Below are 12,502 nucleotides of genomic sequence, written 5' to 3'. Positions count from 1 at the left end.
TTCGTAAATCTCGAGCCACATTGGAGACGGCAGTCTGGTTTTAGTGACAAATGACAGATCAGCAAATATGGTGGCAGCTGATACTACTGACTCAGAGACATCAGTGACTTGATTGAACTATCGGAAAAATTAACATTACAAGTAGACAGCGTGAAGCAGCTATCTAGGTAACTATTAGAGAAGTTTAGATCGGCTCCCCGTCCAACGGAGCTCCGTCCAAATCCTCCTCATCCATCGGAACACCATCCAAATCCTCACCATCCAAATTCTCACCATCCATTGGAACACCATCCAAATCCTTCTCATCCATCGGAACACCATCCAAATCCTCACCGTCGAGTAGCTCTCCGTTGAAATCATTTTTTAACGAGTCATTCCTTTTCAGCAAGTCTCCATCTATCGCTTCACCACCAAGCTCTTCATCCAGTGCATTGCTTTCTTCCATAGAATTTTTTTCGTCAACGGGTTCTCCATCTAAATCTTCATCAACAAGGCTTCCTTTAATAGTCCTCTTCTCTTGGAAATCATTTACTTCTGCTCTTTTTGAATGAGTTTCTGATACGGCTTGAGGAACAATTTTATTGGTGCTTGCATAGGGTAGAGATGAATTCGTAGCCAGAACTGGCCCGGAAGCAATCTGGGCAGTAGGCGACGTAAATTCCTTCAGCCACTGTAGGCGTGCTACCAAACTTTTTGCATCACCAGTTGCTACAATTCCAGCTTGTCGGCAAGTTTTCCGTAGTCGCTCAAGATCTGATTCTCCAATACCAGTAAAATTTAAATCATGCATAACAATGTATTCGTTCTCTTCCAATTTTCGCAAGAACGTAGCATGGAGCCCAACCAGCACGGCAGGAGGGAAGAGACTCCAGTTTTCCCATGCTGTCAGCACATTTGTCACCTTTTCTTTCATGGCATTAGCAGACATACGACCAGCAATATTTTTGTGAGCGACGCGTAGAATATCCATTATTTCAGGTAAGCGTTCTTGAAATGTCGTTCGGAATAGCGAAGCGTTCTTGACAGCAGCCGAGCTATTGTGAAGAATGTCCGACGTCACGTAGAGCAGACTTATAAGCGCCAAGCCAGACGAAGATGATTCTTTAAATGACTCGAAAACAATGTTCACCAAATCAACGGCTGCCTCGGACTTGTCCAAAGCAAAACCCATGGTCATTTTAATAGACTCACGCTCTAACGTCAGTTCCTTCAATAATGTTTTAAACTTGTCATAGTCGTCCCTTGGCAATCGATTACGCTCCCGCCCTCTCTCCATGTCGCGTGCTCGTGCAATTTGTTGCCCCGTAAGTAATTTGTCGCCTTCGTCTGCATTCCTTTGCCTATCTCCTATCCGAACATCAGCGCGTGTTCCTTCACGACGATTATCACCAAGCCTCTGGTCGTATTTAATAGGATGCGAGCGCGTGTGGCGACCACGCTTTCGCGAGCTTGAATCATCTGACGACCACGAACGGCTCTGTCGACTGCGACTCCGACGCCTTCGACTTGGAGTCCGACGGCGAGACCTCCGTGAACTGGAATCGTCACGAGAGCTGACTGAACAACTTCGAGAGCGATGTCGACTTCCGCTTCGTCGACTTGACTTTTTAAGACTAGGGCTCTTTGATCGGCTACGATGATAGCTCCGATTCCTGCGATGTGTTGGACGAGGAGAAGAGGAAGGACTTCGATCAAGACGACCAGACCGTTTTAACAATCGTAAAGGAGAGTCCTGTCTGTAGCTTCTTGATACTCGTGACGGCATCTTGGGTGGTTGCCATATCGGACCTTCAAGTGTCATCTGAAAAGGCGATTCGCGCCATGAAAATGCGTCATCCCCCATCGCGAACGAGTACACTCGCCATCGGTAGTATAACCCCACAGCAGACTGAGGCTCCAAAAGAAAGCGGTAAAGCTGGTTGTGTCCTTCGTGTATGCGTACTGCGTTTTCGAATTGAAGTCCGTCCGTTGCGACGTATTCAGCGAGGCGATCCACAAGCCTTCGCACCTCACTATCATTCGGTATCTCGACCACAATAGCATCCTTTCCAGCTGGATTAGCTCTGAGAGAAGGCAGAATAGACGTGGGCATTGCCGGTAAAGAAGACATATTCGAAGTCATTGATGAGATTGCACGCGACGGAATCTTCACGGCTTTGCCCCATCCAACAATCATTGGCTGACCCTCCAACTACGAGATTCATACATTGCTGAGAATAAATATAGGGCTTGCTGGTCAATTTTCAAACAAACCTGCTTGTCATCCAAATTAATGCGAGCGTCATCGGCATCGCGTCGCTTGTAGAAGCTCACGAATCCGCAATTCCGCTTGCGAGCACGCTCTTCTTCCGACCGAGGCCACATGATCTTGATCGAGTAGACCTCGCCGTAGCGTCCAAACTCTGCCTGCAACCAAACCTTTTCATTCAATATTTCGTCCTATAATGTGCAGAGGAAAGTGATGATTTGCACCTTTAAAACTTCTTCTGTTACCGTCGGTGCCAGGTTTCCCACATATAAATTCGTCGTCTCAGGGTCGCCAGTATCGAAGGATCCTTTCGTCAGGGCAATTGTATCCATCGAGACAGGTGCCGGACCTCGTTCCTTCATTTCTTCCAAGAAATCATCAATCGCTCGGCGCTTCTTGGGCTGGTGCAATACTTGAACTTGATCTTTTTGCTCCGCATCTTTCTGCTTGATCTCCTGCAGCATTTTGTCCATCTCCGACACCTTTTTACTCGGTGCAAACGCACCAGATGCCGCCTGATCCGGTCTTCTCAGTCTGTATACATCTCCACTCTGCCGTGATGATTCGTGCATGTTTGGCGTGGCATCTGTACCGCCTCTCACAAACGTTTTGCCTTTCGTTTCCTCCTCGTTGTCAAAAGATGCCACAAACGTCGTGTAGATCTTGGCTGCTTCCTCGTCGGCTTGTCGTTTTTTGGCCTCGCGATCTTCTCTATCCTAGAAGGTATACATACCGTCAGTTTACAAAGCCACAAAGAAAGAAATCACCGTCATTTTTAACCTTTTGAAACTTCGTCTTTTGCTGGTGGCCCAACACAAATCGAGCAAGTTTATCGTCCGTGAGCTTCGTCAGTGAGCTTGGTTGCATCTCTGTCGTCTCCATTCCCCACGGAAGATTCGACTGAGCGGCCGCAGTCGGCGCTCCGTCCTCCTCCACGCGACTCACATCTGTCGGTGTCATGAGTAATCTTGTTGTACCGGTACGCAATACTGTTATTGGTATCCCGTCAACCGGTATGTGATGATTCTTATCTTACTGCCGTGTCCCGGTATGAATTCTTATTTTTGGTTTACTATCGAAATGTTTTATCCATTACCCAACTACGAGCAACTACGAGCACACCGCCTAATCCTGACGTGACTGCAGCTTCTTGGACGTAATGCCCTTTGGTGTGATAATGTGCACAACGGCTCCCCATCCAGAGAGTGCGTCGCGATTGCAGGCCGACAGCAGACATTGCGAAAGAGTCTCGAAAAGGTCCTCCTCTTCCATGTCGGGCTTGTACATGGACTCGCACATGCCATACAGCGCCTCCTCCATTGTGCCAGCTACGACAAAATCTTGAGTCATCATCTCGCAACCAAGGCAGTCCATACTGGACAAAAATGGCTTGTTGTCTTCTGTAAGTCCGGCGATCACGGGTTCCACTAACCACGGACCGAATCTCTTCTCGTACATCATGTTTGACAGTAGCGCGCTTAGTGTCTTGGGCTTAATATCACGCTCCTCGTTCATCTTGTACATATTAATTTTAAATTTCAGGAGCTGAGATAGAGACTGTACGTCGGTAGCGAGGCCTGCCAAGCCTAGAAACGTCTTGTCTGTCACTCGAAACACCTTCTGGAAATCCATCGCCACTGTCTGCGCCTGCATGCCTAGTCTTGTATCACTAGGTTTCAAATTTTAATACAGGTAAGATCGTCTCGATATACTTGTGCTGTCATGTAATTAGTTGATTGTAGCGTACCATGCGATACCGACGCAATCTTTGCCCGCCATGGCAATAATCGCGGCTCCGTTGTACGACATGATGGACTGGCATAGACATCATCGGCAATTTAAGCCATTGAATAAGTAAAGTGCTTCACCGAGTATAATACTGCAAGAGGCACTCTAGCTAACGACGTGTTTTGCTACGCACCATGATTCCTTGTGTTGCGTGAGGATTCTCTCGTGTTTCAGGGGGAAAACGAGGATCTTGAAAATGTTGCGCAATTGCTGGTGCAACATTCACGCATGGTGATTTTGATAAGATAAAAATTAGTTGAAAAGGTGCGACACATTCACGCTCCGAGCAACTACTATTTTATTTCTCAGCTGGCTACGGAAATGAGTTCAGTGATCCAGCATCACAACAGCACAAAACTCGACTAACAAACGGTCCATGCAGTAGGCAGACTGTTTTAGCATTCACAGAGGGCACAATTCTGAAATGTTTTTTGAAGGTGCTTCGCAACTTTCTAGGAGAATGAATTTAAGTCATAGAGGTAGAGTCGTCCAATGCGTCCAGTTTCTACCAAAAAATTTCGCTCTTTACTCAGTCGCGTAAGAGTGGCTCGACGACATCGCCGTCGAAGCAATTCTGCGTTTATCGCATCTCTCCCCGCGCAACTATCATCGCCTAGCAAATTGCCCCATCGGCGTTTGGTTTCAAACGCCTCTCTCACTCCGCTGGCCCCACTGTATCGCCGTCCTTGTCCAGACTTTGAGGCCTCGTTTAGGCTTTTCGATTCTACAATTGCCATGGCGACGACTATGGTCCCTGCACCGCCTTATATGCTAGGCGAGCGCCCCACTCCTGCTCACGGAGGTTCAGGTGCACCGTCATTTCGTCAAGTCCCGTTCGTACGCGCCAGCGAGCGCGTCGAGAGCGGTGTCAAGGTTCGCAAGCAGCTTTGCAAGTATCTTAAGGCAGCTTCAGCCACGCAGCACATGGTGGCGCAGGCGCACTTGAGCGATGCTTGTCTACCGGCACTACAACCGCAGGAGGTGGCTCAGTCGTGCTTTCAGGACTTTTTCACGCAGATGCGAGCGTACAGTCAGGCATTAGGCACGAAACACCTCGCTGCTAGCAAAGCCTACATGGATATGACGAAACCACTCGAAAATTCTGGCAAATCCAAGCGATGGGCACGTGATACTTACAATCTCGTACAACGCTGTGTGTCTGACGTGCAAGTGGCAACGAAAAAGATGGACAAAGCACGGCAGCGCGTAGCCCGCGCCGCCGACGAACTTGCAAATTGGAAGACCGTGCTAGCTGCAAACGAAGCAACGTTTCAAGTGCAGCCGAATAATCCAGAAGTGAAACGAGCATTTCAGACGGCACAGTCTCGTTTCACCAGTGCTTTTGGCGAAGACGAGGCTGCGGGTGCTGAGTACGATGACGTGAGGACATTGTTAATCAGCGCAATTGCTCGACGGGATAAAGTTGTGGAAGAAGCGACGGTTCTGTCGCAGAGTGTTGAGGAAGACCGACTAGATACGCTTTTGATTGTTCTTGAGCAATTTGTCGAGACAAAAGTGGCAATTTTACAAGCCGAGATTGAGGCCATGGTCGATCTCCGACGGTCACTGAAAGCAGTAGACCGGGATTCAGTTGTGCAGCAATATATCGTCGATAGTATGACACCGGATTTAACTCATCGCCAAGCCAAGGCATTGAGTCTGATGGAGTGGCATCGAGTATCGTGGCGCTATGAACAACAAACACGACTGTCTACTGAACCATACAGTTACTTGTCGATCTCTAGTTCGCCGGAAGATCTGGCGAAGCTCAAAGCGTCTGGTGTGTCTGAGAAAGACGTTGACGTAATTAAGGACTTTGTATCGAGTTGCTTTGGCGAGCCAGAGAGTAGCCTTCTCCCTTCTGGTGCTAATAATTCATCAAGCGCGTCATCAAAGCATCGAGGCAAGTTCACCAATGCTTCAATATCCGCAACACAGTCAGTGTATCGCCTAGGCGTTGTTCGACGCGTAATACTGGAATGCCTGATGCTTCAACGAACCCGGAATTGTGAGTTGACACGTGAAGGTTTTACAAGGCTCGCCACAGCACTGCGTTTGCTCCTAGACGCATGTCTTGCTCAGCATGACACACGTACGACGATGCATCTCATGAATATGCTGCAGACGTTTTACCGTCGGACTAGCAAGGATGAACAGGAATATCTCCACGCCACGCTTAAAGACCATGCCGCGTGGCGGGTTGCAGTCTATTGGGGTGATGCTCTTTTAGAAAGCGTGGCGGAGGAATTAAGCAAAACATCAATGGATACGCCATGGTATTTCCTAGCTGACCCTGAACGCGCGCAAAAGGTATTGGAAGTACACAATGTAGTGTACGGGCAAGCATCCGCGTATTTGTATCATCTCTCCAGCTTTGGATTTACGCGGCGACAGCTTCTTCAGTACGCTCGCAATGTGTGTTTTGCATACGAATTAGGTGAAGAGCAACGCATTAGCTTGCTGGCTTCGATTCAGGGTATGTCCATGGATCGATCGCAAGAGGATGACTACGAAGAAAAGCGAGAAGAAGCCTTGGGGCTAGAGGCAGACAACTGGCCGCGAATTTTGGACTATGAGTTGTCAGATCGCAGCAGTAGTCGTGTTCCTGCTGCACGGACCGCTGATGTGCAACTTACGTCGTTCACTTTACCAGACTGGTCGTCGTTCTCGAGCGGACGCGCGCTTAAGGGACTTGGTCCGGAAAACAACGTGACGAAGATTGGTCGTAAACGTGGCGAGTCCAACGCGTCAAATGCAACAACAGTGATTGAAGGTTCAATCACAGCGTCGTACGTTGGCAGTGTGCGCGACGTTGAGATAAAGACCATTGCGTCTGCTGTAGTGGGGGAAATTGAGGAGGAGCCGTGGGAAAACCTGTTTGGTGCATCATCGACGTTAAACTCGTCCACCGTGGATGAAAGTATGCCTTCAATATTGGGGTTTGATGAGGAGTCATCCGAGTCTAGCGACAAGTACAAGGACAAGATGATGAAGCGCCGGAAGAATGCACGCAAATTTAATGATCAATTGCGATTGGCTCGCAGCCGTCCTCTAAGTCTTCGAATTAATGAGGAGGAAACGATGACAGGAATGTCTTGTGTAACGCCAGTATCCTTTGCAAAGTTGGAACGAAAGCCTTCTCTACTACCGCCTGGGCCTCCGCGTCTGTCGTCCGCGTCGATGCTACTTCGACATCGCTCAAGCGACAATGTCTTGACTGCGTGTGGGAAAACCGACGACTTGCCGCCTATGCACAGGACGTCGTACCGATACGATCCTAAATGCGAGATGGAAGGAAACGAAAGTGCCAAGATAAAACGGAGGAACGACAGGAAATTGCACAAGGCCCGATCGGTTGCCAGTATCGACACGTCGATACTACGGACTGAACCTGAGAATTTCGATTGCAGTCGATCGATCGCAAGCCCTCCCGCCACAAGCCTGAACCAGATCAAGACGCTTGCTGCTCGCATGAAACAGAAGCGCAAGCAAAATTCAAATGGTTCCATCGAATTTGTTGCGATGGCACGCACCCAAAGTGACGCCACGGGGTCTGCGTCTCCGGCCCGTGAGGCCGCTAGAGAGCCACGGACACCAAAGAAGAAAAAGGAAACGACGACGCTGTCAGGAGTTGCAGCTCTCCGCGCTCGTTTTGAAAAGTAATGAACTGCCTCATAGAAACACTCATCCATATAATAAAGACAGCTAAAACGTATCGAAATGTTTGCCATTATTGACCTTTACTCTCGTTCTAAAAGTGGCCACGAGCTTTCACAACCTTGCCGTGGTACGCGTCCGGAAGCTTAAAGGCAAACTCATTGTCGCTTGAATGTATGAAAAGGCGACCACAAACCGGCATTATGTCCCACTCAAGACGGAGCGTGACATTGGCGCCGCGAAGCTCGTCGTGCTGGTCGGCCAGAAAATATTTGACACTTTCGTTCTGGAACTGCAGCAAGCTAGCAGCTTCCTTTGTCTGAACAATCGTATCCCAAATAACCACCTGGTTGCGGACGTTGCTGGCACTCTCGAAGTCGGCCATCACGTACACAAAGAGCTGCTTGACGTTCCAGTTAAAAACGGAACTTAAATCTGACACGAAATAGGCGAAGATTAGTTCCAAATCCAATGCACTCGCAAACTAGCAATCGATTAATCGGACCAGCATCGAGGTTAAACGAAAGCGTCGCGCGGTCGGTCTTGTCGCGGTAGTTGCGTAGTGAGTGCAGCTCAGTCATCTCTAAACGCCGGACAACTGGATTAGACTCATGCAGGAATGTGGATAAGGACGTGAGGGTGCACATGATGGCCAATGCCATGAGCGATGTGAAAAAAACATTGTTGGCGCGTGTCCAGATCGAGTGCATGCTGCCACACGGGGAACAATCTAAATATTACTGCTCACTTCGGGAAGTGTCAACATTTGATTGGTTGAAAGTATACAAAAAGATTTTTTGTCTCTTGCTACGTAATAGAAAACTTTCGATACAAGAGCAAAAAAAAAGACGATCATGACAAAAAAACAATGCTTGGCGTGAATTTAGACGTACCAAATTCCAGATAAAGTTTAATGTGAGTTTTAACAAAAAATATATTTGACTTCATAAAGCTGTCAAAAAACTGAAAAATTCGAAAAGACAGTATTTTTATAACGAACAATGCAAGTTGCCCATATCAGTATTTTATTCAGTGGAGGTGGGAACAGCCGAAGCAACAGGAGCTGGCCGGTCTCTTCCAGCGTTAATAAGCTCGGCAATCAAGAGCTGCACGGTGCGCAAGCAGCGCAAATGTATTAGCGTGTTTGCAGCCACTAGCAGTCCGATAAAGAGCTCCTTGCTGCTGGTAAAAGAAAAGGTGGTATCGGTACTTTCGTTGCTTTTATTCTTAGCGACGCCAAACACGCTCCCAGAAAAGACCAGCGTTACGACCAGTAGCCAAATATTAAGAATCAGAATGACGTAATTTGCCCACATGTAGTGACGCAGCCAGTTGAACCGCGTCACATTCACAGGCGCCCGCGAGCCATGCTGACCGGCAAACGCTGTAAGTAGACCCATTACCCCTAGAAAAATCGGCTGTAGGATCAAAAACGTCATCGCGTAGTACGTCATCATCAATATCGCCATCCAGCGATTTTTTTGCAAATATTTAAAGCGCATGTTATCATCCTCAGCGTCGTCGCCCGAAGAGGCAATAGGCACAACCGTTACGAGATGGTGACTTAAATTTGCACCACCGAGTCCATTTTGGTAGTTACGAGGCGGAATATTGCTGCCACTCTGCGAGTGCGGCTGATTCTGCATATTTTTGCCCAGTGGCTGCGCCATAGCGATGGGTGGAAGCGTCGACGCTTGTTTTTCCGACGCACTAGGCGTCGCTTGCGCAGCCGCATATGGCACGTTTATAAACCGCTCGTCTTCCTGGGTGTTCAGAGAAGCTGCCATTGTTGTTGTGGCAGAATGCGGCACTTGAGCGCTGGCAGCATATGGTAAGTTAGCAGCCTGTTCCTGGCCCTCGGTGTCTTTAGGGTTCATTTTTCTGGATTGAAAGTTTATTTCCGACGTATCGAATCAGATGGATTATTCATGTGACGATTGGGTAAACTAGCATCCATGTTTTGTATAAAACATAAACTTTATGGTGTCACGCGCCGCGTCGCTCGGAGCCCGACACTTCTCACTGGCTGTGCCGGGTTTGCCTCCTTACCGCGTTCTTTTCTTTGGAACCGATCACGTATCGCTCGCCACACTTCAAGCGCTGTACGCAAACTGGTGCAGAAGGTTACGACATGCGTTTCTCAACTTGATTTGTTGTTTTTCAAATATTATCCAGTAAAAATGAAAAGGGAATTATTGAGCACATAGAGGTGGTATGTCCGTCCGACCGACCCATAAATGGCCAGAAGAAGGATACGCCGGTACCAGTAAAAAATTTGCACAGCGCTGCGGCTTAAAAGTATATGAGACGCCAGCCAATTTCAAGTCGCTCAAAGCCTGGAGCTTCCCTGTAACAAATCATTTTGATGTCGGTGTCGTTGTGTCGTTTGGCTACTTCTTGGCACGTAATTGTATACAATGCTGGTAATTCGCACCCGACAGCTCGGCAACTAACGCTCTTTGCATTCTTACTACTTCTTAGCACCCACACATGTTAAGGAATCTTCATTACGGTGCAATAAATATGCATCCGTCTCTGCTGCCAAAGGTTGTTTAATTCGAGTTGAAGCGAAAGCCTATATAGCTCATGATGATGAAGATATTGTAGTACCGTGGCCCAGCCCCAATCCATCACGCTCTATTAAATGGTGACGCAACAACTGGCGTATCGGTGATTGAAATTGATCTAAAAGCTTTCGACGTTGGGCGAATACTGCTTCAGAAACCTCTCACTATCAAGCCTTTTATTCATTTTAACGAGTATGACTGCTTTTGTTGCGTTATTGACTTTAAATTTGCAAGTGATACTGATATTTTCTTCATAAAGCCTTGTGAAGGAACTGGCAGCGTTTGGTGCGGATTGCGTTGTGGCGACACTAAAAAAATTGCCGACATTGAAGAAGTCCGCTAAAAATCAAGATGACACTATTGCATGCAAGGCTCCCAAATTAAAATATAGGGATAGTCTTATCTCCTTCGACGTATCTGCTGGCAACATTTTACACGTAAGAGCAGCCCAATCTGATTGAGTATAAAGAAATGGCTCATAGATCTTATCTGGCAATTTATGACAGCGATGGCAGGCACTGAGCGATTCGTTTGGAGTGAACGTCCTATTTCGAGGGAAAGTAGTCAAGTTTGTCGAGGTTCGGCTTCCGACGACTGAGGAGCTGGAATTTGGTACGTGTAGGACGGCATTTATTATAAAATTGAATCTTTTTTTTGATGACGACAAACAGCTAATCGGATGAATTTTTCATACAGTCAACGGCGATGAGGCTCGCCACGGAACTGTCGAGACCGGAAGCTTTATTTTCGATAAGAAACGTGAGGCGCTGTGGGTTCGATGCGCAGACGCTTCGTGGCTGCTGGTTATAAGGCTGCAACAAGCTGGTCGCCGGGTTGGGACTGCTCTAGATTTTTGCAACGGGTATCGGCTTAAGAACATGCAACGTGAGCGATTCGTAGAAGTGGATTTTGAGGCTGTAGCAAGAAGCAAGCTATAGTCCAAATGTTTTAACTAACTATGAAGTACTTACAATTTGGTTGAGAATGTGCTGACACGTCAAATTTGATTAAGTCTGTAAAATTAGCGTATCGGAGACTTACCAGTAGAATCGTGCGGCTTGCAAACTGGCGTTATTACTGCTGGTATTAACGCCAGTTTGCAAGCGGAAAGTTTGTGAAGACCACACAAAACACAATTTCAATTGTGAAAAGTGGTCAATATCGAATTAAAATTTTGGGCATAGATCTTCAATTCGGGATGCTCGGGCTCGAAATGCGTGAAGCATGTATTAATTGGATCAACAAATTGAAGCTAGTAAAGTTACTTACTAGTGAACCTACTTACTTGGATGAGCGTAAATAATAGGCGTGAATAGTCAATTCCGATTGTTTAAAAGGGAAAAGAGCTCTCTGTGCTGGGGGTGTGTCGCACACAATTTGCTTGATAAAGAATAGATCTGATAAGCGTATCAGTTTTGGAACACGTACAATGATTCTTATGAATATGCGCGCAAAATAAATATTTCATATCAAGTGATTAGGAAAATGTAACGGGGTGTTTCGTTACATGAAATTAAAACTTAAAGGTTCTTAATTAATAAATTATCTAAAAGGTAAATAATATTTGGAGAATGCACAGAATAATGTCAATGCCCTCGAAACGAAGCAGTGGGTTGTTAGGCTCACGTGCAGACTGAGTGTAACGGGCTAATGTTGCCCTAATGTTACACAGTCCCCGTTAAATACACTTGGTGTACTTAAAGGAATGGTCAATTACTTACTTAAAATAATTAGACCCACCACTCGAGTGTAGTTTACATTTGTGACCAACCCTTGTGTATGTGATGCACATAGGTGCATTCGCATTAGGAGGGATGACGGCTAGCGTCATCCGTGACGCGAGATATTTGGAAAGATATGCTCGCAATACATATTAGTTTTATCTATAGAAATGACCTTTTGATTTGTAACATATATTTAATGCTATTAAATATAAACCAGTCTGAAAACTACTTTCTACTTAGTTAGTGTGCACGATGAGCCGGATTACCGCTCCCGTGACGAAACTTTACTAGAGTGCTTAGTGTGTTGGGTGAGGTCGCTAACGCGCCCACCACAACTACCTTACTGCACGCAAGAGAAGCTGGTTAAACCGCTTCCTCGCTGTGCTAGGGTGTGAGTATAATTAGAGCGTGGCCGCATTACGATGTGCCCGCCTACACTTGGTAGCACTTGAAATCCTTCCCACGACCCGCAGAGATGCGGGTCGTTTGTACGTGGGGGTGAGCCTCAATATTGATTG

The 12,502-nt window shown here is 47.0% G+C and overlaps 6 protein-coding genes across 6 annotated transcripts in view; 2 read left to right on the top strand and 4 right to left on the bottom strand.

Moving 5' to 3' along the window:
- Positions 1 to 184: 184 nt before the first annotated feature.
- On the bottom strand, positions 185 to 3,261 carry CCR75_001242 (uncharacterized protein; the record flags this gene model as incomplete). Its single annotated transcript, XM_067959346.1, has 4 exons — positions 3,029 to 3,261; positions 2,473 to 2,964; positions 2,254 to 2,406; positions 185 to 2,191 (listed from the first exon to the last, which is right to left on the bottom strand). Exons 1-4 carry the CDS (start codon positions 3,206 to 3,208, stop codon positions 185 to 187), a joined length of 2,832 nt encoding a protein of 943 aa, XP_067821616.1. The 5' UTR covers positions 3,209 to 3,261.
- A 14-nt stretch (positions 3,262 to 3,275) lies between these two features.
- CCR75_001243 (uncharacterized protein) lies at positions 3,276 to 4,158 on the bottom strand. Its single transcript, XM_067959347.1, has 2 exons — positions 3,996 to 4,158; positions 3,276 to 3,917 (listed from the first exon to the last, which is right to left on the bottom strand). Exons 1-2 carry the CDS (start codon positions 4,055 to 4,057, stop codon positions 3,374 to 3,376), a joined length of 606 nt encoding a protein of 201 aa, XP_067821519.1. The 5' UTR covers positions 4,058 to 4,158; the 3' UTR covers positions 3,276 to 3,373.
- Positions 4,159 to 4,528: 370 nt separating this feature from the next.
- On the top strand, positions 4,529 to 7,699 carry CCR75_001244 (uncharacterized protein; the record flags this gene model as incomplete). The annotated part of the gene is made up of 1 exon (XM_067959348.1): positions 4,529 to 7,699. One exon carries the CDS (start codon positions 4,529 to 4,531, stop codon positions 7,697 to 7,699), a length of 3,171 nt encoding a protein of 1,056 aa, XP_067821521.1.
- Positions 7,700 to 7,742: 43 nt separating this feature from the next.
- CCR75_001245 (uncharacterized protein) lies at positions 7,743 to 8,455 on the bottom strand. Its single transcript, XM_067959349.1, has 2 exons — positions 8,199 to 8,455; positions 7,743 to 8,128 (listed from the first exon to the last, which is right to left on the bottom strand). The coding sequence occupies exons 1-2, from the start codon at positions 8,401 to 8,403 to the stop codon at positions 7,788 to 7,790; spliced, it is 546 nt and encodes a 181-aa protein (XP_067821522.1). The 5' UTR covers positions 8,404 to 8,455; the 3' UTR covers positions 7,743 to 7,787.
- A 1-nt stretch (position 8,456) lies between these two features.
- Positions 8,457 to 12,502, top strand: part of CCR75_001246 (uncharacterized protein) — an 8,403-nt gene continuing 4,357 nt past the window's right edge. Inside the window, exons 1-6 of the mRNA XM_067959350.1 lie at positions 8,457 to 9,795; positions 9,869 to 9,953; positions 9,977 to 10,072; positions 10,301 to 10,452; positions 10,520 to 10,697; positions 10,767 to 10,872. Of these exons, the coding sequence (XP_067821618.1) occupies positions 9,674 to 9,795; positions 9,869 to 9,953; positions 9,977 to 10,072; positions 10,301 to 10,452; positions 10,520 to 10,697; positions 10,767 to 10,872 (739 nt within the window). The 5' untranslated portion in view covers positions 8,457 to 9,673. The remainder of the gene's footprint in view (positions 9,796 to 9,868; positions 9,954 to 9,976; positions 10,073 to 10,300; positions 10,453 to 10,519; positions 10,698 to 10,766; positions 10,873 to 12,502) is intronic.
- On the bottom strand, positions 8,719 to 9,570 carry CCR75_001247 (uncharacterized protein; the record flags this gene model as incomplete). The annotated part of the gene is made up of 1 exon (XM_067959351.1): positions 8,719 to 9,570. The coding sequence occupies one exon, from the start codon at positions 9,568 to 9,570 to the stop codon at positions 8,719 to 8,721; it is 852 nt and encodes a 283-aa protein (XP_067822003.1).

This window comes from Bremia lactucae, linkage group LG2 (genome assembly GCF_004359215.1).
Source record: "Bremia lactucae strain SF5 linkage group LG2, whole genome shotgun sequence".
In the NCBI taxonomy this organism is placed as follows: domain Eukaryota; phylum Oomycota; class Peronosporomycetes; order Peronosporales; family Peronosporaceae; genus Bremia; species Bremia lactucae.
This window is presented reverse-complemented; position numbering and strand designations above follow the sequence as displayed.